The 24,897-nt window shown below is 38.8% G+C and overlaps 2 protein-coding genes across 2 annotated transcripts; one reads left to right on the top strand and one right to left on the bottom strand.

The window, feature by feature from the left end:
- Positions 1-2,299: 2,299 nt before the first annotated feature.
- Positions 2,300-3,543, bottom strand: lrata (lecithin retinol acyltransferase a). The gene is made up of 2 exons (XM_057332465.1): positions 3,025-3,543; positions 2,300-2,762 (listed from the first exon to the last, which is right to left on the bottom strand). The coding sequence occupies exons 1-2, from the start codon at positions 3,541-3,543 to the stop codon at positions 2,610-2,612; spliced, it is 672 nt and encodes a 223-aa protein (XP_057188448.1). The 3' UTR covers positions 2,300-2,609.
- Positions 3,544-20,823: 17,280 nt separating this feature from the next.
- Positions 20,824-24,449, top strand: fgg (fibrinogen gamma chain). The gene is made up of 9 exons (XM_057332416.1): positions 20,824-20,938; positions 21,031-21,087; positions 21,192-21,375; positions 21,565-21,649; positions 21,746-21,876; positions 21,964-22,097; positions 22,199-22,383; positions 23,046-23,323; positions 23,515-24,449. Exons 1-9 carry the CDS (start codon positions 20,879-20,881, stop codon positions 23,685-23,687), a joined length of 1,287 nt encoding a protein of 428 aa, XP_057188399.1. The 5' UTR covers positions 20,824-20,878; the 3' UTR covers positions 23,688-24,449.
- The last annotated feature ends 448 nt before the right edge of the window (positions 24,450-24,897 follow it).

The raw sequence follows: 24,897 nt of genomic DNA, 5'->3' as shown, positions 1-24,897 counted from the left end.
TGAAGGTTTAAGATTGATCTTTTTTATATTTTATCTGATTTAGCAGCCTTTTACAGAGGGTTACTATAAAACACATTTTTTATTCCAGAACCATTTTCAGGTCTGTCAATGAGGAATTGCCTGAGGAAACCCAGGTCACTGACATATCCTAGTAGTTCACAAGTGTAGGAGGAAATTGTGAAATCCTGTTTGGCAAACAAGTAGACATGTATTACATTTAAAACTCAAGGGGGGCGGTTTCTCGGACAGGGCTTAAGCCTAGTTTCAGACTAACTTAAATGTTAGAGGTGTCTTAATCGAAAACAACTTGCACCGACATATCTTAAATATATCAGTGTGATTGTTTTGTCTCAAGATGACCAGTAATGTTTTTTTTTTGTAACATGTTTTTAAAACGACTTAAATATCCTAATTTAACCAAGGCCTAGTCCGGTTTTAAACCAATCCCTGTCCGGGAAACCGCCCCAGGGAGTTTAAACTTTGTTAACATTCTTCTTTGGTTTAACCTCACTGAGTGTGATTTTTTAAGCACAGATATGCTATCTGTAAATGACCACAGATCAAGAAAAACAAACACAGTTTTTTGTCTCTTTAGTCTGCAACCTCTTAGATCCCAACCTGCATTTGAAAAACACATAAGAGACACTGTCAAACTCACAGCTCCTATCTCCAAAACACTTTACAGGAAGTGATAATGAACTGTTTTCCAAAAATTAAAAACTTTAATTTTCAATACTTGTTATTGGTTAAATATTGGTTAAAACCCAATATTTTGTCAAACATAAAGGGTGACCAGAAGTAATAATTAATAAAAAAATCATCAAAAAGGGAGATACGTGGTTTCAGTCCGAGGGTGACAATGTATTTCAATGAAATTCCACCCTCTATTTTATTTTTATTACCTGATAGTTTGAAAAGAGAATTGCATCACCATACAGTAGCAACAATACAAGCTGTGCCACGGTAAGATCCAGTCAGCTTTTTGACAATTGTGTCATGTCCTCTCCTTCCAGGCTGTAATGTGAGAACTATATAAAGCTGCTTAAACTGCACATGAAGGGTGTATTTTGACCTCATATACCTAAATCACTCTATCATTGGTCATCATCCAAGAGTTGACTTTTACATTAAATCATTCTTTAATTGACTCACTCTAAATTCTAGTTCTAAAATTGATTTTTTAGAATAACAGTAAACTCATTAAAACTATGAAATTAAACAATATAAAAAATTAAAACCATGTTTTATTTTGATATATTCAATATAAACACACTTCTTTTCCAGAATTTTCAAAATCTACATTTAATAAACAGTACTGAAGGAGTTCACATCTATTCTTGTCTCTTATTAATTGATTTTTTTATTTACTTTTATACTTGTAAAACTTTATCTCAAGAATAAAGACTTTCCTTAATATTTATTATATTGATATTTAATATTTGGATTTTTTTTAAATGGAAGTGATGTTCTTGTTCATTTGAACACATCTGGACTTTTTAATCTGTCTAAAATGTGCAGAACCAGCAAATTGCAGGTTCAAACACAGGTCATATATTCAGAATATTTTGATGTTGTTTTAGTTTTAAGTACATTTTATATATTAGATTTATAAAAAAAAACAAAGCAGTTGTTTACAGCTGAAAGCTAAAATGATTATAGTATTTACCAGTCATTTCTATTAAAAATCATACAAATTTTAATTTTCCTCAAAATTATTCTAATTAAAGACAGAAGAATGTTAAAGTAACTGTACTGTATAATGTTTACTGTACATACTCTCAGAAATGCTGTCAGAGATTTTACATCATAATATTGTGAAATTCATAATATTACAAACACTTTCATGAATTTCATGTATTCTGTAATTGACCTTATGCTTCACAATAATGGCTCTAATAATTTTCCGTATATAATTTAAAATGAAAAACATACAGCATGGCTGTAAATACACTAGAGTTAATAAAGAAACTATATAGAGAAATACTCTACATAAATATTACATTAAATTATAATTTACAAGTATAGACCGTTTCATCGGACGCGCGCACGCCTGACCACCAGTTAACTTCCGGTTTGGCTGGTGTATGATAATGTAACTATTTTATTTTATTTATGTTAATATTAATTAGTATTATTATTATTTTTCTTTATATAACGATAACGATATAAACGATTGGTTGAATTTTGTTGTATGTTCATTTTATTAAATAAACAATTTGTTGAATGGATCCTGTAGTTCGGTCACATTTTAAACAAACCATATTGTACATTGACATCTAGCGGTTGAGCTTGGGATCGGAGTCTAAATTAAAAATATTGAAGAGACAAATTAGCGAAGTAACGGTTCTTCTCGGTTTCCTTTGATTGTTATCAGAAATAATCTAGACACTCTATTTTTAAATGTGTACCAGAAGTTAGGTTGGGGGTCACAAAAGTGCGCATGCGCAGTTACCTTTGTTTATGTTGTTAAGATGAAACCGTCTATAGTCGCAAAATGCAAACCATAATCAAACATTGATCAGAATTTATAGTGGATTAGATATACATGTATTCATGTATTATTGTGTAAGTGTCCCAAGGCCAGGCTGTGTTCTGCCGGATATGTTCTCTCAGCCTGCCATCCACAGAGTGAAAGGAATAAGGATTGTGGGTAGTGTAGTTGAAGGTGCCAGTCCAAAGCAGATGGTGTACATCATTCCCAACAGAACAGTTAAGGCCACACTTCTCTGGTCTCGGATGATGGATTTTAGACAGCTGCAGAACTGTAACAACAAAAATAAAGTTTGAGGGCTTAATTTTAAAAGTACTATTCTTGCACCATTTTTCAAGAATATGAAAACAAAACATTTTATGTGAATATTATTAATATATTTAAATGTAACAAGACTTTTTTATTATATTTTTGGGTATATTTTTTATTATAGATATTTTTACTATTATAAAATATGACTATATATGAACTAAACTAATATTATTGTTTGGTTTAAATACGTGTTGCATTTTCCTCCAATAAGGAAAACTTACCCTCTCTGTCTGCCGGCTCACAGGTGTCCCATACCTGCAGTACGTCACAAAATGTTCGCAGTTATTCCATAATAAGCTGTACTGGATCGAACCGATCAGTTTCTCGGCTCTCCTTGCCACGTCCTCGTTCGCCAGAGCCTGGCACTTTATTTGCATATCCATATCATTCACCAGAATCTGAGCTCCGTATGCGAAATCTTCAACCGAATCAACACGTACACTCGCGATTTTGTAAATGCATCCTAAAATGAGTCTTTTGTTGGTAACGACTGGTTTAATGAGCTGTTTGTTATTGGTTAATACAGGCATGATGTCGGGCATCATGTGCGCCACTCTGTTCTCGCCCAGATAGATGCCGTAATGAGTGAAGAGAGTGCGCGGAACCTCCAGCAGATCTCCTCTCCTAAACACAGAGCATCTCACTGGACTCTTCTCCTCCTGCTGCCATATACTTTGAAAAAGTTTAAAAGTTGAGAAAAGCAAGAATTTCTCAAAAATAAATGTTAGTGAGTCTAGCATTTTAGTTGTTTTTCCGAAAGAAAGCGAGATCTTCAAATCGATGGAGAATTTATATGTGTGTGTTTTGGGAGTGAGGAGGTCCCCAAGAATCTGATTGGCTGAAAGTTTCCCACACTAAAACACTCGACTGCTTTAACTCTTATTTTTTAATCATGACTTGTTTTATCAAATAATTAATTATTGGTAATACACCTTAATTTCTTTCATGAAAAAGCTTCTTTCATAGCTTTTACATTAGAACTCTTACATCTTTACATCAACCACAGATCTATACATTATAAAATGCTTGCAATTATGGAAAAATGTTACCAGTTTTGTATCATAAATATTTTTAGCAGTTATAATTCAAGTTTATGCCCTTAGCTCATGCATTGTCTTTTTGTGGTGTGTTCTGTGAAATGTCTGTTGCATGATGGTCTTCCTGTAACAAACATAACTGTAATATAAAGTATCCTTTTCCACTTTCTATTTCTTTTCTTTGCTATTGTCATTTCTTTTGTGTCAAATATTTGGAACTGTAATTACCAGGCGGTCTGAGGTCATAAGGGTAGATGTGAAACTGTGGTCACAACAGGGCCACACTCAGAGTGACGGCCGCTGAACTTACGCTGCCCTTGCTATAACCTCCCCTTACAATTTCACTGTGATCATATTTTCGGCTTGCAAGATAAGAGCACTCTTGAGAAAATAAATACACTAAACTTAACCATGACTACTGAACTTGTGTGACCTACTAAACGTGCATTTATTCACTGTTCCATCTAAGACAATCTAAACCTGTTTATGACATTTTTAAGCGAATTATGCTAACAAAAAAGGATTGACTTTCTTAAAATAAAAAATCTTTAGGGGACTAATATAAATCAAATTAATAAAAGACATAAACCTGAGCAACTGCTTTGCAGACCTACAACATACATAAAGGTATAGAGCATTAGTTAGGTCATTATGAATGCAATCATCACTAGTCACATGACCTCCAGAGCTGTTTATGTTTGATATGAGACAAAACAAAACTGTATTTGTACACATACGATTATTATTAATAGGATTTTATTCTTGGAACTGGGGATTTGCTTGGGTCTTGATAGGGCATAGCTGTGTTGATATTTAGCTTTACACCACAAAGTTGATCCATGAGCCTCACCATACAATATCATTTTTGTAAAAGCATTTCAAACTAAAGCATATTAATATTTAAAGGTTTGCAGTGTTATCCTTATTGTTGTATCCCAATCAAGCGTAGCATCAGTTCTGGCAGGTCACGTGAGTCCAGCTGACATCAGGTGCAGCTAATCAACGTTAACCAAAAGTCATACAACACATAGTCTGCGTCTTATTTAAGTTACCTTTCTTTGCTCCTTATCAGCTGCCTAACCGTGCTGCACTTAAAACCCACCTCCATCCCCATCTCCTCCATGTCTGCCTGTATCTGTCGGATCATTTTAATTTAATTCTGTTACGCATCATGAACTGTTCTGGTTCCCCAGGCCGGGGGGACATGTATTGCTGCGCTCCCGCTCTTTCCATGCAAGGCTGCATGGAGAGGCGGAGAGTTTGCCCAGAACAGTTTCATTGTTCACAGTTTCACAGTTCCCGCCAACCTTAAATATTGCTATTGTTTAAATATTTGACGACAGTGGTCTTGACAGAAGTTGGATATTGTATGTACTGCATTGATGCTTAATTCAGTCAGTCATTACACTATAACCTTAAAGTAACCCCAAACTTTTTGTACAGTTTGAAATGCAATGACCTCCCATGATCACTGCAAAGGCTGTGACATTTTTTATCTTTTGTTTGGGAGTCTGGAGAGTTGGCACGGTACTTCTTGGGACTTGTGAAATGAATGCAGCTCTCCATCTGGTTTTAAGAGAGGTTCAGGCAAAGTTCAGAGCTGTTTAAGTTCACAGACGCTGAAATTGACTATTAGGTCAGTTGTGCCTTGTTGTGCTCTCTGTGTCTACAAAATTCAATATGGTTCCACTCTATGAAATCTGGCCGAAATCTGTTCAGATTAATGATGATATTAATGAAAATACACAGAAAATAAAAAACCTTAAAGGTTCTTCAAAGATGTGTAAACATAAATAACTTCACTCTCTCTCCAGTCTCACTGCCATAGTTACCTTAACTAGAAGTTGTAAATCCACATCAGAGTTTACATTTATTCTGATTTTAGATGTTTTCTCACAGGTTGTTTTTACATTGAAACTGTCATGGCGAAAAGTCGATCAGCCAATGTAGAAAGAATTCACGGAGACCAGAGAGCCAGGTTTCAAGAGGATTCAATCTTTATTTGCTCGAGCAAGCAAAGTGAGACATACAGAGTTCATCTGTAGATGCCCAATGATGTCCAACGAATACATGTCTGACTCCATCTTTTATACATTGTTCTCAAGTTGTTATCACAGTTCAAACCAATCATGTTTTACCTGACATCATCTTCTACCAACCAGGTTTTACATGACATCACTTATTTTTATTAGTCCATCCCCTTATCACTCGCTACAGTTACATTTCACGTTACAGTTATATTTCCAGCCTACCATATTAGGATTTAATCGTAGGGAGCGCCTCTCAATCAACACATACGTATATCATGTGCTCTTTATCTTGACACCTTTCCGGGGGCTTTTCGGACGATACATGATTTAACGTTTTAAAAAATGAACTCATGGTTTAGTGATAATGAGCACCCCAGCGTCCTTGGCTGTATGCGACAAGTTAAACTCCTCTACAAAAAGTGTGTGGTTTTATTAAAAATGAGCTCATTGTTTAGCGTAAGAATAAGCAACCCAGCGTTTTTAATTAAACTTCTCTACAAAAGTGTGTGTGGTGTACGTGCAGTTCCTGTCTTAGTTTGATAAGATATTTGGTGTGTACGCAGGTGTTCAAGTGTTCAAACTCATACATGAGTCCTGTAGCCCTTGTTAAGATCAGAGAAGTACATGAACTCTATAACTACCTTTAAATGTATTATTTTATATAAGAAAACTATTTTATATAAGAAAATTCAGTAATCTATTTAGAATATAAGAAAAGTCAATAATATGTCTAGAAAAACCACCATAAAACCTGTAGTTGTATGTCTTGAACTTGTTGTTAACTGTTGTTTGTTACGTAACTGTTGTTTGTTACGTAGCTGTTGTTAGCACCTAGCCAGCTAGCTTGAGCTTTTCACCTAGCACTTTTAGTCACTTTGAAGCCTTGAGCTGTTAATTGAGTAATTGGGCTCAGCTGTGAAGCAATCACTGACCCATTAAGCAATCAGTGAGCCTGTATTATATTAGCACTGATATCTGACACGCAAGAGGCAGCCCTAGTGTGCAGCCTTTCTCATCTGCAGACCGATGAGGTAAAGACCTGGGCCCGGTTGCATAAAGCACCTTAAGTGTAAGTTTCCCTTAAGTGTGTCCTTAAGCATACCTTAAGTTTTACTTAAGTTATTCTCCTATTGTCTTTGCTAAAGGAAAATCACCCCTTAAGTGTCATACTTAAGGGAAAAACTTAAGGCGCTTTATGCAACCGGGCCCTGCAACTCTACCTGCGCAACTCCACCGAGCAGCGACACCAGCAGGGCTTGCTACGTTAAGCTTTTATTTAATTTTTCTTTCCCTTGCTTTCCTACTGTCACAGTCATCAGCTGCAGTGCCCTCTCAAAGCCACAAGAGGCCACTCTCCACATCACCTGGACTGTCATTCACTACATTTCCCATAAATCACTGCCTGGACTCGGTTTAATCATTCACACCTGTTTCTTGTTATCTGTTTAGTTCCTTCTATTTAAACCTGGTTTTGTCAGTCATTCCGGGCTTGATTTTGTGTTATGTCACAGTTGCTTCTGTTCCTCATGTTCTTTGTCATGCCCTGGATGTTTATATTGTTTGGACTGTCTTTCTGTGTATGACCCTTGCCCAGTGGCAGAGCCAGACAATTTTCATAGGGGTGGCCAGACTGAGACCATAGCTCACACAGGGGTAGCACAGAAACTGATATCATCTTTTTTTCCCTATGTGGCAAGTCACTGTGGATCTAGTAGTGTTTCTTAGTCACTCACTCATTTACTTAAACAGGTAGTGATTCGTAGAATTACATCATGAAGATCCACATAAGCTTTTTAATGTATTACTAAAGATTTAAAAAAAGATCTGAAACACTGTGGCATTGCAGAAGGTGGTGTCTTTTTAATTGGTGATAAAGCTCACACCATAATGACATTTTACACGACATAAGAATACACCAAATACACTTTTATCAAACAAACATTACAATATCACAGAACACACTCAAACTTACATAAGTCGTATTCTTCGGTTAAAATTATGACACTAATATGTCCTGATATCACATCAAAACCACATTTTTGAAATAAGTTTCTTGAAATGTTATCATTTAATGCAAACAGATACAAACAGTAACACTGCAGTAACTTCTGGATTGTGGTTGGCATCCTGTAACCTACCTTGACATCCACTTTGCAGAGCACACTCTGGGGGATCTACTCCACCATCACTGTCACTATCTGAATTGGCAGGATGATCATCTGTTGGTAAAGACAGAAAAGTATAAATTGTCAGCATGCCAGATTTTAAGCTAATTAACTCCCCCCCACTGATATGGCTTTGAAAAGTAAATTGCACATCGGCTGTTGAAGGCAGAATCCTGCAAGTACTTCAGCTAATAAGGCAGGTGGTGTACTGTACCTGTATGTTCACTTCCATGAAGAGCAACAGATGAGCGCAATGTCTAACTCTGTCTCATCACTGTCATCCTATGGCGTTCCAAATGGTCCTAAAAAATGACTTTGCAGCACACACTCGTCTCACTGAACGTCTCACTCCACGTCTTAACTTTTGTATTCTGCTATTTATTGCATTGAATTGAAGACGCAGACGAGACGTTGACGTAACGCAGACGTCACGTAAATCACGTGTGGCCGTGAAGCGTCTATGCAGACGTCACGCGTCATTCACGTGTAGCAGTGAAGTTATTTGTTTTCATTTTTATGGCGTTCCATACGGTTCAAAAATATGACTTTGCAGCACACACTCGTCTCACTGAACGTGACGTTCCATACGGTTCAAAAATATGACTTTGCAGCACACACTCGTCTCACTGAACGTGACGTCTGCGTCTGCCAAACGTGACGTCTGCGTCTGCCAAACGTGACGTCTGCGTCTGCCACTTCACTCATTCCTCTGCATGAACGTGACGTCTGCGCCTGCTAAACGTGACGTCTGCGTCTGCAGCGCAAAACGGACGGAGCTTGATTTAGTCCAGCTCCACCTCCGTGAGTTTAGTGAAGCGCTATCAAGCGCCCCCGACTGGCTGTTAACGTTAATGTAAGTCTGACATGCACCTATGTAAACAATTATTAACAGAAAATAATTGTATACTTTCTGTTTGCCACTGTTAGTTAAAGCAATAAACACACCGCCAAGTAATAAATACATGTTCGCATGAATTTGACTGATCTTAAATTAAGATTTTATTTAAACTAGCAACTAAATGCCTCTTTATATTTAAGGCTTTTAACTTGAGGTTATTTAACATAAAAAAATATAACTTAACACAATTAATACTTTTCAGAAGATCGCATGACATTACCTTCTTCTGCGTTGCTGCCACCTCTCCCATGCAGACACTGGCACTGTACCTGTTACGACCCCCATAAGTCTAGGGTTCAAAAGGAGGCACGTAACAGAATAAAAATGGTGTTGTGTGTGTGTGTCAGCTGCAAGACTTAAGATCACTCAATTAAAAAAAGATCTAAAAAAAACTAAAATGTCAAAGGAAGCAAAATAGTTATTTTATTAACAAAATTTTGAAGGGTTTCAAGCTTCAAGAGGGGGGTTAAGCCAAAATAATAAACAAAAGACACTCTACCTAGTAGGGAAAGTAACTAACTAGACTAACACAATAAAAAGAACCAAAATACAGCAAATACCCTACCTTCCTTACTAACAGGAGAAAACAAGAACAAAAGAAAATAAATTGGCACCCACCTCTCTACTAACTTTTAACTTATGTGTTAACAAAAATGGATCAGTTTAGCAATAATACAATAACAAACACAATTAAATAAACTTAGGGATATGGGCATTTTTCAATAATTTCATATTCGAATATTTGAGCTAATAAAAAACGAATATTGTTTATTTAAATTAAATAATAAAGACGTAATTTTTTACATTTTTCATAACGCACTAATATTATATCCTGCATATAGGTTTTTTAATGGTGAAAAGATAGCAACTTGAATTTTTTTAAAAATACATAAAAACTGATTTAAACATGGCAAAGGAAATCATACAAAAACCAGACATAAAAAACTAAACGAACAAAACACAACGATATATGGTTATCTTGTTATTTTGTTTTACATGTTCTTGATAAGAAAAACAACTAGTCTATTTTATTCTGTGAAAGTCTGTTCAAAAGTGGACGGTTACAAGCCGACAGCGGAGAAAACGCGCTGCTCGTCTCTAACTCCCGGTAACAAAACCCAGATCTGACAAGAATATCTGGCTTTATTTTTATAATGTTAATAATAAATAAAGTAAACAGCCTTACCTCCATGCGACTGTTAATTGATCCTAAAAACAAAGACGGAGCCATTGTAGTGTTGTTTATTACGTGACGTCATCTGAGGAAAAATTACTAATCCTGTTGATCACCACGGCATATAAATATTGTTTCTTTATAATATTGTGTCTGTCTTGTTTAGCTTTGCATTGCATTTGCATCAATAAATAAAATCAACTAGGTAGCCTAACTATGGAATTGCAGCGGTTTTAAAACAAACAAACAAAAAACATTTATTTCAGGCGAATGGTAAAAGGTTTATGCTAAGGCCAAACTTATTAACATTAGTTGCAGTGAAATGTACCCCACATTTTAATGTTTCAAGTTGTTGAAATCAGAATTAGTTGCCTAATATACACTCACCTAAAGGATTATTAGGAACACCTGTTCAATTTCTCATTAATGCAATTATCTAATCAACCAATCACATGGCAGTTGCTTCAATGCATTTAGGGGTGTGGTCCTGGTCAAGACAATCTCCTGAACTCCAAACTGAATGTCAGAATGGGAAAGAAAGGTGATTTAAGCAATTTTGAGCGTGGCATGGTTGTTGGTGCCAGACGGGCCGGTCTGAGTATTTCACAATCTGCTCAGTTACTGGGATTTTCACGCACAACCATTTCTAGGGTTTACAAAGAATGGTGTGAAAAGGGAAAAACATCCAGTATGCGGCAGTCCTGTGGGCGAAAATGCCTTGTTGATGCTAGAGGTCAGAGGAGAATGGGCCGACTGATTCAAGCTGATAGAAGAGCAACTTTGACTGAAATAACCACTCGTTACAACCGAGGTATGCAGCAAAGCATTTGTGAAGCCACAACACGCACAACCTTGAGGCAGATGGGCTACAACAGCAGAAGACCCCACCGGGTACCACTCATCTCCACTACAAATAGGAAAAAGAGGCTACAATTTGCACGAGCTCACCAAAATTGGACAGTTGAAGACTGGAAAAATGTTGCCTGGTCTGATGAGTCTCGATTTCTGTTGAGACATTCAAATGGTAGAGTCAGAATTTGGCGTAAACAGAATGAGAACATGGATCCATCATGCCTTGTTACCACTGTGCAGGCTGGTGGTGGTGGTGTAATGGTGTGGGGGATGTTTTCTTGGCACACTTTAGGCCCCTTAGTGCCAATTGGGCATCGTTTAAATGCCACGGCCTACCTGAGCATTGTTTCTGACCATGTCCATCCCTTTATGACCACCATGTACCCATCCTCTAATGGCTACTTCCAGCAGGATAATGCACCATGTCACAAAGCTCGAATCATTTCAAATTGGTTTCTTGAACATGACAATGAGTTCACTGTACTAGAATGGCCCCCACAGTCACCAGATCTCAACCCGATAGAACATCTTTGGGATGTGGTGGAACGGGAGCTTCGTGCCCTGGATGTGCATCCCACAAATCTCCATCAACTGCAAGATGCTATCCTATCAATATGGGCCAACATTTCTAAAGAATGCTTTCAGCACCTTGTTGAATCAATGCCACGTAGAATTAAGGCAGTTCTGAAGGCGAAAGGGGGTCAAACACCGTATTAGTATGGTGTTCCTAATAATCCTTTAGGTGAGTGTATTTCTAACAACCGCTCTGAACAAGTTATGGAAATAAATAAATAATCATTTAATATTACGTTGGTATTCTTATTCCAACTCATATTTAAGTAATGTTAACGAATTTTGTGGCTCACGTTTTTAAAACATTTTAATATGGTGATGTGAGCCGAGCATAAAATGCGATCCGAGCATCCGGTGTGTAAACTTAAAATATTTAAACTAGCTTGCATCTGAACAAAGATTTAGGAACATATGATTTTTTTATATTTTCTGTATATTATAAATTCATTACAGATGAAGGGAAGAAGTGTTAAATAAGACGTGACAACTCTAGGGTCTTCTGCAGAGGTAACTTAACCCTGTGGTGACGCAGTTTTTATTCTTATGAAAAATAGAATATTCGAATAGCTATTGTGATGCAGTATTTGAACATTCGTGCACATCGCTAGTTAAGAGCCTCGCTAAAACCAGACAAAAGTGAACATGTTGGTTTTCCTCGCACGAAACACTAAGACCTTGCAATTCACTAAAGCGGCCCAGTAGTTGTACAACAGCCGAACACTTGTCTACAGGCTAGCCCGATATTCCCTTTTTGTGTTGCGCTTTGAAAAAGGTTGTTTTTATAAATGTAGCCTAATTAATAGTTATATAATATTAATGATAATTTGCTGTTAAAAACGATAAATTATTCAATGTTTCAAGTGCGTTTATATTGTTACCCTGTTGTTCTTTCTGTAGCTTCTGCGGAGAAAAACCCTCTTTTATGTTGCACTCTGAAAAAAAATATTATAAATGGTATATTTGTGGAGGTGTGTTGTTGGGTGCGATTAACCGCCAAACCGCATGATTTGTTACGTCTTCACCGCCGGTAAGAAACAAAAAAACTTACCGTCAGCCCTACCTCCAGCAGCAAACAAAAAAACAGTAAACTTTCCAATTTAAGCACACAACGCCTTTTTTACAAACCTGTGATATATTCTAAGGGAGACTACAATAAGAAGAGGGACCATAAATTGTCAAAATCAGTCTCATTTCCATAAATGATGGCCCCAAGCCGTGTCAAAGGCAGAACTTTAAATATCTCACTGGCCCACTGTTGAAGGTTTATTTTATCCATGCAGTAGTGCCGTTTTTGTGCAGTTTATGTTACCTATAACCATAATTACAGCATACTATTTAATTTGATACTATTTAATTTGATCTTCAGCTTTCTTCAAGTCTTGTGTAAGTTGCATAAACTGCTCAGACTGGTCTTACAAGTTAGTCATCAATTTTTTTTCTGTTAGACTGGTCCTAACTTATTTACATTTATGCATTTGGCAAACTCTTTCATCCAAAGCGATTTACAGTACATGCGAGCTATACATCTTATAGTATATCTTTAAATCAGTTACATTAAAAGGCAGATGTCAAGCGTTTACCACCGGCCCTGAGAATCGAACCAGCGACCTTCTGGTCACGAGCCAGAATCGCTAACCATTAGGCCACAACTTATATTCAACATTATATGTACAATAAACACAAATACAATAATATGACATGTGCCAGTAAACTAGTAAAACCTTGCAAATACATACACATTAAACAACAAGTAAAATAATGTTTGATAAAATAAAGATGCTAAAGCTGAGCTTTGCAGCAAAAAAACAAATGCTAAAAACAAAACAATTGCATGTAAACGAATGAAACCAATCAAAAGTCACAATGGAGTTAACAATAACATAGTAGTGCGCTGAATAATATTGCTGTAAGCAATTACATAATTACCCAGGAATGCAACGCTACAGCATGGACAATGATGTACGTTTTCAATGATTATATCGGAAAACTCGGCAGCAATAATCGATCGCACCAGAACCATATAAACATCAGAAAGCAGCAATAACATGCACAACATATAATAATGAGATATAAAATGGTTCTGGACTTAAATGTATTGCACAAACACATTACACAAAGCATAACAAACAGCATAAACTAAGATTGACAGCTGATCCTTGCCAGTGCGCAACACAATTAACAGAATGTCAAGGAAACAACACATAAACATTAGTTCCTAGGACAGACGCAGACGTCACGTTCAGTGAGACGAGTGTGTGCTGCAAAGTCATATTTTTGAACCGTATGGAACGCCATAAAGTAGACGCTTGACACTCTGCATTAAGCCGTGTAGAGTAGCGTGTCTACAATACGTGTTAGCAAAACTGAAAACAAATAACTTCACTGCTACACGTGAATGACGCGTGACGTCTGCATAGACGCTTCACGGCCACACGTGATTTACGTGACGTCTGCGTTACGTCAACGTCTCGTCTGCGTATTGAATTCAATGCAATAAATAGCAGAATACAAAAACAGTTAAGACGTGGAGTGAGACGTTCAGTGAGACGAGTGTGTGCTGCAAAGTCATTTTTTAGGACCGTATGGAACGCCATACACGTGTATTTTCAATAAAATTTTTATATACGCCGTCGTAACGTCACCGCCAGTAGACGTTCCTACCATGACGTCGCCGCCAGTCTATCGTCTGCATTCCCTATCAAATCCATTAATAACTCCACACGGACTGACCGCGACGAGAGAGTAGGCTGCTCCTTCTCCTTCTCCTCGTTAGGCTTCGGTTTGGCATATTTCAACCGCCATACACTTGGAACGCCATATCATCTCGCATCTCCCTCTGCACACCACTTTCCCTCCTCTCATTACTCGGCTTACTACACTGTCTGACGAAGTAGGAAGTAATTTTCCTCTTCATTTTGCCTGAGAGGTGCAAAACCAAAATATAGTAACCTTAACATTATGGGCAAGCATTTCAAAAATATTCCTTTGCAATACTTTGCATATTATCATTTGGCTGCCAACTGCCAACAAAACATTTTATTTCCCTTTCAAGGATATGACACAGACAAGACCACCACGCACCACCATTAAGCTAAAATCAGCAAGTTGACTTTACTTTTAATGGCCTTCTACAACGCTCTTTTAAATGACACTGACACAGTGAAACTATTTATAGCTTGCGGCTTTCATACTGCTAAGTTAGCAGCCTAAATTAATTTAGCAAACTTTAACATGTCTGTTTCAACTTCAGCACGCCAGCCATAATATACATACATTAAGACAAGAAACATTTCAAACATAGTGAATAAACTTAATTCTTCTTGTTAACTTACCTGTGACCTCTTCTCTCACGGCGGGAAACAGACAGTCCTCCGACTGCAAGCGCAAAGTCTGTTGGAGCACACGCGAAAAACAACAACACTACTTCTGTAATTGTGTTGGTGGTTGAAATTCAAGTTGAGTGTATTACCGCCACCTTCAGTTTGGGTGGAGAAGTACTTGTTTGAGGTGCGCTGTTGAAATGCGTCCATATGGGAACAACTGTGTACAGAAATGGTTCCGCAAAAAAGTTGCCGGCAAAGCGGTGGTGGGGCCGGGGGGGTTGCCAAAGATTGATTTATGGTGGCCTTGGCCACCATTGGCCACCCCCTGGCTCTGTCGTGTGGCTCTCCCTTCACCGTGGGAGAGGTGGAGGCTGCCCCTAAACATTTTTTAGGAGGGGGCAGTTGGCCTCAGGCCCCACTAGCCAATGAGGCAGACCCAGCATGGCAAGCCTGCATGCCCCACGCTAATGGTGGTCATCCCGATATTCAATATAGCCGCCAAGCCAGAGTCTCCAGCAGTAGTGGCCGCCAAGCCAGAGTCTCCAGCCGTCGTGGCCGTCAAGCCAAAGTCTCCAGCCGTCTTGGCCGCCAAGCCAGAGTCTCCAGCCATCATGGTCGCCAAGCCAGAGTCTCCAGCCGTCATGGCCGCCAAGCCAGAGTCTCCAGCCGTCATGGCCGCCAAGCCGGTGGTCCCAAGTCCGGTGGTCATGGAGGTGTCTGCTCCTGAGGTCCTGTCCTGGGAGTCTGCCCCGCTGGTGATGGTTGCTGTGTTGGGGTGTGTTTGGGCTGTGCACTGCTCTCCCATTCCTGAGGCTATTGACGAGCTGGCCGCTCCAAAGTTCCCCAAGCCGGTCCCATCCGGCCTTCCAGAGATCTTTGAGCCAGTCCCGTCTGGCCTTCCAGAGATCATCGAGCCAATACTGTCCGGCCTTCCAGAGATCTTCGAGCCAGTCCTGTCCGGCCTTCCAGAGGTCGTCGAGCCGGTCCCGTCCGATCTTCCTGTGTTCTTCGAGCCAGTCCCGTCTGGCATATCTGAGTTCCCTACCTCGTCCAAGATGGACTCCTGTGATCTTCCTGAGATCCCTGCCTGCCTGGGTCCGCCTCTGCACCACGGCCCTAGCCCTGTGCCCCTTCATGGGCCTGGCCCTCCGTCCCTCCCCCTGTTCCGCCTCCACTCTTCCACCCTTCCACCCTCCTGGACTGTCATATAAGGGCGTCTGGAATCCGCCCTTAGAGGGGGGGTCTATGTCACAGTCATCAGCTGCAGTGCCCTCTCAAAGCCACAAGAGGCCACTCTCCACATCACCTGGACTGTCATTCACTACATTTCCCATAAATCACTGCCTGGACTCGGTTTAATCATTCATACCTATTTCTTGTTATCTGTTTAGTTCTTGTTATCTGTTTAGTCAGTCATTCGGGGCTTGGTTTTGTGTTATGTCACAGTTGCTTCTGTTCCTCGTGTTCTTTGTCATGCCCTGGATGTTTATATTGTTTGGACTGTCTTTCTGTGTATGACCCTTGCCTACTCTCGGATTTGCCTTTGGATTACCCCTTAAATAAACTGCATTTGGATCCTCACCTCTGAGTCTGTGCAATTCGTGACACCTACTGTCTATTGTTTTGTTTTATTGCTACTAACATGTATTTCCAGTTCATTCAGACTCTCCACCATAGACGCACTTACAAACGTACACAGCGGTCTTCGGTCACTCTACACTAGCCCTCCAAAATCTGCTTGTCTGGCTGTAGGGCTCTAGAACTGCCAGTCACCTGTCAACAAGGCAGATTTCATCCCGGCCTTCACCAGTCAGTCTAATCTCAATGTTCTGGCACTGACTGAAACATGGATCTGTAAAGATAACACTGCTACTCCATTGGCCCTCTCCAACAACTTCAACTTTACCCACAATCCTCGTCCTTCTCGGCGAGGAGAGGGAACCGGTTTGCCTGTTTCCAACACCTGGAAATGCACTCCTCTGTCTTTTCCTTGCAGCAACTCCTCATTCGAATACCATGCAATCACCATCACTTATCCATCAAAAATACATTGTGGAAACTTCTTAGAAGAGCTTGACACGCTGCTGTCCTCTATCCCTGAAGATGGCACTCGGTAATGCTAGGCAACTTCAACATCCACCTAGACAAAAACAAGCAGACGAGTTCTTAGCTCTCCTCTCCTCGTTTGACCTTCACAGGGCCAACAACCCTCCCACCCACAAAGGAGGACAACAGCTAGATCTTGTTCTGACTTGTTACTGCACCACTAATAATATTCTAGTTACTCTGACCTTTTCTTTATAAAGTCCCCACCTCATTAAAACAAGCCCTGGTAATACCTTTACTCAAGAAACCAACACTCAACCCCTCAGTGGTCAGCAACTACAGAACAATCTCACTCCTGCCTTTCCTTTCCAAGGCCCTCGAAAGGGTAGTGTTTAACCAACTCTCTGCCTATCTCTCACAGCACGACCTTCTGGACAGTCAGCAATCTGGCTTCAAAAAAAGGACATTCTACGGAGACCCCTCTCCTGTCTGTCGTCGAAAACCTATGGCAGACAAGGGCAAAATCCTTGTCATCTGTCCTTATTCTGCTTGATCTCTCTGCTGCATTTGACACTGTGAACCACCAGATCCTGCTGTCCACTCTCTCCAAACTGGGCATCTCTGGAACTGCACTCAACTGGTTTGACTCTTACTGTATCTCACAGGCAGATCCTTTAAGGTATCCTGGAGAGGCGAGACATCCAGATCTCATCAGCAGACAACTGGAGTTTATCCGGGCTCAGTTCTTGCTCCTCTCCTCTTTTCTATATATACCACATCCCTGGGTCCAATAATTAAGCCACATGGGTTCTCATACCATTTTTATGCAGATGACACGTTGCTTTATTTCTCTTTTCAGCCAGATGACCCCACCATCTCTGCCTGTGTCTCTGCCTGCCTTCTGGACATCTCTTCTTGGATGAAAGAGCATCACCTACAACTCAACCTCTCCAAGACAGAACTCCTGGTTATACCGTTCCAGCCATCAATTGAACACCCACCAAGTCTGCAAGGAACCTGGGGGTGATGTTCGACGACCAGTTGAAATTCACCTCCCACATCGCAGCAACCTCTCGAACTTGCAGGTATGTGCTCTACAACATCAGGAAAATCAGGCCGTTCCTGTAGGAGCATGCCCCTCAGCTGCTAGTCCAAGCTCTAGTCATATCTTGACTGGACTACTGCAATTCTCTACTGGTCAGCATTCCAACCAACGAAGTCAAGCCCTTGCAAATGATCCAGAATGCAGCTGCACGTCTAGTTTTCAATCAGCCTAAAAGAACCCATGTAACACCCCTCCTGATTTCACTTCACTGGCTGCCAGTTGCCGTCCGCATCAAGTTTAAATCTCTGACACTGGCCTCAGAACTCAGTGATCCAGGTCTACATCCCCTCCTGTCATCTTTGGTCTGAAAATGAGCGACGCCTGATTGTTCCATCACAGCGAGGCACCAAATCGCTTTCAAAAACCTTTACTTATTTGGTTCCCCTGTGGTGAAATGAACTACTAGCCTCCAATCAAACTGCAGCATCCTTTCAAAAAACAGCTCCAAACATACCTGTTCCGCATTTATTTGACTAACCAATAAATGTCTGTCTGTCTAAAAAAAATGTTGTTAATTCTCTCCTTTGCTTACTCCAGATTTAATCCTCCTTAGGCCGTAGCATGGCCTTGTAAACTAACGATACTGTTTAGCATGTTGACAACATGTTCATACGCTCTCCTACTTTTAAGTCGCTTTGGATAAAAGGGTCTGTCAAATGAATAAATGTAATGTAATGTAAAGTCAGGGTTGAAAATGGGGGGAACGCGGAGAGACGGGTGCATCGTGGGGGCGGTGAGTATCACCTCTAAAAATGTAGAGGAATTGCATCTTTTATCCATGAAATAGTCTCCAAACATTTTGCACGTTTCATACATTAATATAGTTTCCTGCATCTATGGTTTAATATAAAATATTTTAAAAAATGAATAATTTAATTAAAAGCAATTAAGATCCCACTTTCATACATCCCCTGGCACAGAGTTATTTTTAGACATACAACACGGGTCACTCTACACATTGAACACAACTTCTACCTCTGGTCCCACCACATACACCATTGGTACATAAAAACATGACCATTTATTACCATAAGCTTGTTTTAAGTCTTTAACATTAAGAAGGTTTGAACACTGTTCTACCAGAGATTGTATACTGAGGTTTCATCAACTGAAAATCTTCCATATTGCAAAACTGTATCAGATGCAGGGTATAAGAAACAAAAGAAATGACTCAGATGCCAAATGTTTCCAAAAAAAGAATAAATGATAAATAATAAAAAATATATATTTCCCCAAAGTACACATAAAACAGTCCCAAGGCAAGGTAGATGGAACAAGCTCTGAAATCAAAACCATCTAACAGACCAAAAAGCCCCCCATAAAGCAAAATGTTCAGTATAAAGGAACAGAACAGATGAGGTAACTAAACGGGTAATAATCCGGCAAACAGAAAGAAATCAAAAACCACATGCTGACAAAGAACACAAGACTGAAGAAGACCATGAAGTAAATGATCACCAATACAAGCAATGTGCTCAAAAAGAAAGTGCAAAATCTTTCCTGGTTTCCTTTAGCTCAGTAGTTAGAGCATAGTGCTATCGAAGCCAAGATCATGGGTTCAATCCCAGGGATTTCACATACTCTGATACAAATGTATAGTATAATGCAATGTAAGTCGCTTTGGATAAAAGCGTCTAACAAATGCATAAATGTAAAATGTAACACAAGAGTGCACAAAGCCAAACCTGAAACAATAAAACAGTAAGGATAAATGTATCTTCCAAAAGACAAACCATGTGCTCAACATAGAAAAAAACACATTTATACCACAAGACAAGTCATCTCTCCTCTCTTGTGAAAAGCTACCAAAGAGATGTTTGAACAATTAAGCAAAATAGTATATGGTCTTTCAGAGGCAGTATTTATGTTTGTACCCTCATGCTTGACAAGATACAATGACTGGCACATTTGATATCACCATTAATTTTACTGTAGCATTGTGCTGTTTGTACACTAGGTGAAGCATATTTTATTTTATTTTATTAATGCTCTTAGTACTCAATAATAATAGTAATGAAAACATATTTGTGTACTTAAACTGACACAGCTATCATATCCCTGAGGTACGACTACCACATTTTACTACCGTACTGTGGCGTGAAAAATATTGTTAAGACACAATATTTACATTAAAGTGATCAAAGTGAAGTGTCTTACTAGAGAGAGATTCACTCCTCAGCGATCCCTCCATATTTAAATTATTCAAGTGAACTTTCTACATGTAAAAATGTAGATTAGTTTATTGAATGAGAGCTGTACAGGTCATATCAAAATCTACACTTTCTTGCCAGTAAAAAAAGAATGACTCACTGATGTCAGTGTTTGTCCTGACATGACATTTTTGTTGTTTTTTAGGTGGTGGGGATTAAAGTATGACAGCATATGTGTCTACTGAAGTGAAATGTTGAAAATGTTGTGAAATTATTAACTTACAATAGAGCAAAGACTGACCCATAAGCTCAGCAGAAATGCGATTGTGCTGTGTCATGGTAAATAATCTGTTTGACTTTTTAGTTTGTTTAGTTTGCCCCTTTATTTTGAATGATAAACATTTTAAACAAGCAGTGATATGGTTAACATGTGTACCTACAGTCTATTCAGTGAGATATTTTGGCTATCTTCAGTAATAAAATTCTTCATTCTGCTGCGTTCCTTATTTACGTACATTACTTTGTACTTGGACATTAGCATGGACATGTTGACTTAAATGCTGAAGCATTTACGGTTAGTTCTGAGTCAGGCAGTGAGTATGAAGGGGTGGTGGTATCTCTTATTTGTATAGTGGACCGTTATCTCCATCTCTGAGTAGGACCTTGATCGGATAAATATACTGCGGTAGTCAACGGTCACTCACAAAGACTGCAGGACCAACATGGCTCAGTTCATACATGTGGCTGCTTTTCTTCTTCTGCTGTCGACGTTATCGACAGCGGTGAGCGACACAGAATTTTACTTTCACTGCAATGGCAAATTTGTTGTAAGGTTTATTTGCTAATCTTCTTTTTCTTGCTTTTTCACCCTAAGCAAATGAGAGGGGACTATTCACCATCACAAGAACAATGTAACCCCAACGATGGTTTTGTAAGTATGGCATTAGACATCTATTCCGAATTCCATTTAAAATATTCAGTGTATCTGTCAGCGTTTTTAAGGGTGCTCACGTTTTTTTTTTCTTTCTCTTGAAGGGGAAATACTGCCCAACCACATGTGGAGTCGCAGATTACCTGCACCGGTACAAACCTGATGTGGACAGACAGCTGGACCTAATGGAACAAGATCTGGAGGAAATCGCCAACCTTACCAGAGGAGCACAGGACAAAGTGGTCTACCTGAAAGACTCAGAAACACAAGCGCAAAAGCAATCAACAGGTAGCACCCTTTAATACTTCATAGTGCGAAAAAATCCTACATACAGTTTTGGATAAGATCTCAGATTCCTCATATAAAATAACAGTACATAAAGGCAGTCTAGTTCTAACCTTTGAATTCTTTGTCCTTGTTAAGTATCTGGTTTGTTTTTAATGTTGTTTATGAGAGTAACGTTAATTTGTTTATCAGATACATACATCAAAAAATCCTCAAGCATGCTGGATGATATACTACGGTTTGAGAAGAGCATTGTCACTCAGGAGGATCAAATATAGTGAGAACTTTTTGATACCTTGTTTTAGTCCTATTTAATAAACAGGCGTCACTTAACAAATCACAATCCTAATGGGTTTTATTTCCCTCTGCCTAGTCAACTGCAGGCGACCCTACAAGCTAATGAGAAAAAAATGGTCGATCTAAAGCAGATGTCTCTCCAGCTGGACCAGATGTGCAAAGAGCCCTGCAAAGACACCGTGGAAATTCAGACAATAACAGGCAAAGGTAAAAAAGTGATAGATGTTGCAACACTGATTGAAGCATTTTTACAAGAGTAGAGCGCTGCAGCATATTTGTACACTTTATCCTCAGACTGTCAGGACATCGCGAACAAAGGCGGTAAGGTTAGTGGACTCTACTACGTGAAACCAGCCAGAGCTCAAGAACCATTCCTGGTCTACTGTGAGATAGACAGCTTTGGAAGAGGATGGACTGTCCTTCAGAGGGTACACATTTTCTATAGACATTTTCTAAAGAAACACAAAATTATTTCATAAAAAACAAGTGTTGAATGTCAATCAAAATGAATTGGTTAAATGTTTTTCAGAGAAGTGACGGGAGCGTTGACTTTAACAGAAACTGGATTCAGTACAAGGAAGGCTTTGGGTACCTTTCGCCAGATGACAGAACAGAGTTCTGGCTGGGCAATGAGAAGATGCATCTGTTGTCTGTTCAGTCCAGTGTGCCTTACGTTCTGAGGATAGAAATGGTCGATTGGGAAGGCAACAAAAAGTAATGAATTATAGAAAACCCTCACACACTTTCCTTTCTAATGCTGTCAAAGTTTGTCAAAACTGGAACTCCACACTTCATTTAGTCCTAGTACCTAATGTTTTATATATTTGGAAGGATCTTGCACACCTGAGCATTATATTTAAAGGGATAGTTCACCCAAAAGCGAAAATTCTGTCATTATTTACTGACCATTTCAAAGCTGTATGAATTTCTTCTGCAAAACACAGAAGTTATTTTAAAGAATGTTGTAACCGAACGGGGGACCCATTGACCTGCATTGATTTGGTGTCTATACATAGAAGTGAATGGGTACCACCATTGTTCGCTTAACAACATTCTTCAAAATATCTTCTTTTGTGTTCTGCAGAAGGAAGAAAGTCATAGAGGTTTGAAATGACAAGATGGTTAGACAGAATTTTCCTTTTTGGGTGAACCGTCACTTAGATCTAAAGTAAACCAAACTTTTTGTTTTTGTTGTCACACAGGACTTTGTTCTGCTACCATATTTTTTTTCCAAGTAACATTGCATGACCTCTTCTCAGATCAAACATGTTGCTAAATATTAGGAAACACTGCAATCAATAGAAATAGAGTATAACCAGTTTTCAACATTTTGTCACAAGTGTAAACATTTTCCTCTTGTAAACTTCTCTTATCAGGTACGCTGATTATGCCACATTCAAAATTGGACCGGAAATCGATGCATACCGTTTGACGTATGCTTATTACTTTGGTGGAGATGCTGGGGATGCTTTCGATGGCTTTGACTTCGGGGATGACCCCAGTGACAAATTCTACACGTCTCACAATGGCATGCAGTTCAGTTCACCTGATAAAGACAATGACAAGTTTCAAAAAAACTGTGCCTTGCAGGAGGGGTCTGGTTGGTGGATGAACCGTTGCCACGCTGCTCATCTCAATGGAAAATACTACACGGGTAAACCCATTACTTTCATTTAGACTTTGTTTAGTAAACCAGTCGTAGGTGGTTGTTAGACACTCTTGAACTGTAATTTGTCAAGGGCAAATAACAATTGACAGTCTGCTTCTTATACACCAGTCTTATATCAATAAAGGACAGAATAGTTTTTTTACCTCTTTTCCGAGATATTGTTTTTCTCTTTACAGGTGGCAAGTACACAGAGAAGGACAGTCAAAATGGACATGATAATGGAATTATTTGGGCCACATGGCACAGTCGCTGGTATTCTCTGAAGGAGACCACCATGAAGATCATTCCCATCAACAGAATTGGTGCCGGAGGCCAGCAAAGTGGTGTCAAGCAGTTTGGAGACATTTAAAGACCTTACCAATGCATTTTGCTTTTGCAAATCTAATTTTGAAATACAGAAATGACATGAAGTTTCAAGTGAGTGTGAACATCTGTCTGTTGGAATCAGATTTTTTCATTCTGTTACTTGTATTACGATATCCTAGACGTAATTGTTTTCTATATGGAAGATTCATACATAAACCATGTTGTTAAATATCAACTTGTTTGAATTGCAACTGGTCTAATGCACTGCACCTGACAATAAATTAACAAATGTTTCCACTTTTTTTAAAAATCAAAGTTCTTCTCTAGTGCTCCTTACTTTACAATATAAATGAGGTCAAACACAAATGAATACATGGGATCCTTGAAACTGAGGAGATAAGAAGAGGTTTTACATTACTGAAAAATTCTCTGTTGGCTTGCAAGTTACAGTTTGAAGCAAACTAGAGATTGCAAATTGTTAGTGAAAGTAAATGTAAGAGAATCATAATCACTATTAAATACATGGTGGAGTGTGTTGGTGTGTTTGTTTTTCAGGTTTAGAGTGGGTGTCTTTGTGGGAATGGTCAATAAGTCAATATTGCCTGACTTGCATTGATAAAACACTGCAATGGTGTCAACTAGGATTTCACTCCAAATGCTGATGTTCTCTAGCTCTCTAAATATTTCATAATACTTGCTGTGGTGCAATAAATACCAAATCAGCCATTTCAACACATGTAATGCCTTCTCCCCATGGAATAGTTCACTTAAAAATGACTTGCAATTGCTCAAGTATTAGCTCAAGCATGGTACCTAACATGGAATTATTAAGCAAATCTATACTTAAATTCAAGTACTGTTGTTTATTGAATTAAAACCAAACCCCGCCTCTTTGCTCGCAAGTGACACTTTCTAGGAGGAAAAAACATACAAATATGACCGTAAACTTGTAAAAGTTATTTTAATGCCAAACAGCGACACCAGTGGATAGTTTCAGACTAGTCCTCACTCAAGCCTGATTTAAAAAAAAGACTTTATTGCTGAAAAGCTTTAAATTCTACATCTCATGTATTTTTCATTTGTATTTTCAAGTATTTATATACATTGAAATATTGTTTTAGTGTACTTTTTAAATTGTGCAAGTATTGGTGTCATATTGTAACAGCATAATTCCGTTTAATTTAATGGCAACTGTCTTTGAAAACCTGTAATACTGCTGAAACGTCAATAAACAAACAAAAATAACTTGTAAT

The sequence above is a fragment of the Triplophysa rosa genome, linkage group LG4, assembly GCF_024868665.1.
Source record: "Triplophysa rosa linkage group LG4, Trosa_1v2, whole genome shotgun sequence".
Lineage (NCBI taxonomy): Eukaryota > Metazoa > Chordata > Actinopteri > Cypriniformes > Nemacheilidae > Triplophysa > Triplophysa rosa.
This window is presented reverse-complemented; position numbering and strand designations above follow the sequence as displayed.

Coding starts and splice junctions, on each gene's coding strand:
- lrata (XM_057332465.1), bottom strand. CDS start 3,543: ATGCTAGACTCACTAACATTTATTTTTGAGAAATTCTTGCTTTTCTCA. Junction 2,763..3,024: donor TGAGCCGGCAGACAGAGAGG/GTAAGTTTTCCT, acceptor TTGTTGTTACAG/TTCTGCAGCTGTCTAAAATC.
- fgg (XM_057332416.1), top strand. CDS start 20,879: ATGGCTCAGTTCATACATGTGGCTGCTTTTCTTCTTCTGCTGTCGACG. Junction 21,376..21,564: donor AGCGCAAAAGCAATCAACAG/GTAGCACCCTTT, acceptor TTTGTTTATCAG/ATACATACATCAAAAAATCC. Junction 22,098..22,198: donor GATGGACTGTCCTTCAGAGG/GTACACATTTTC, acceptor AATGTTTTTCAG/AGAAGTGACGGGAGCGTTGA.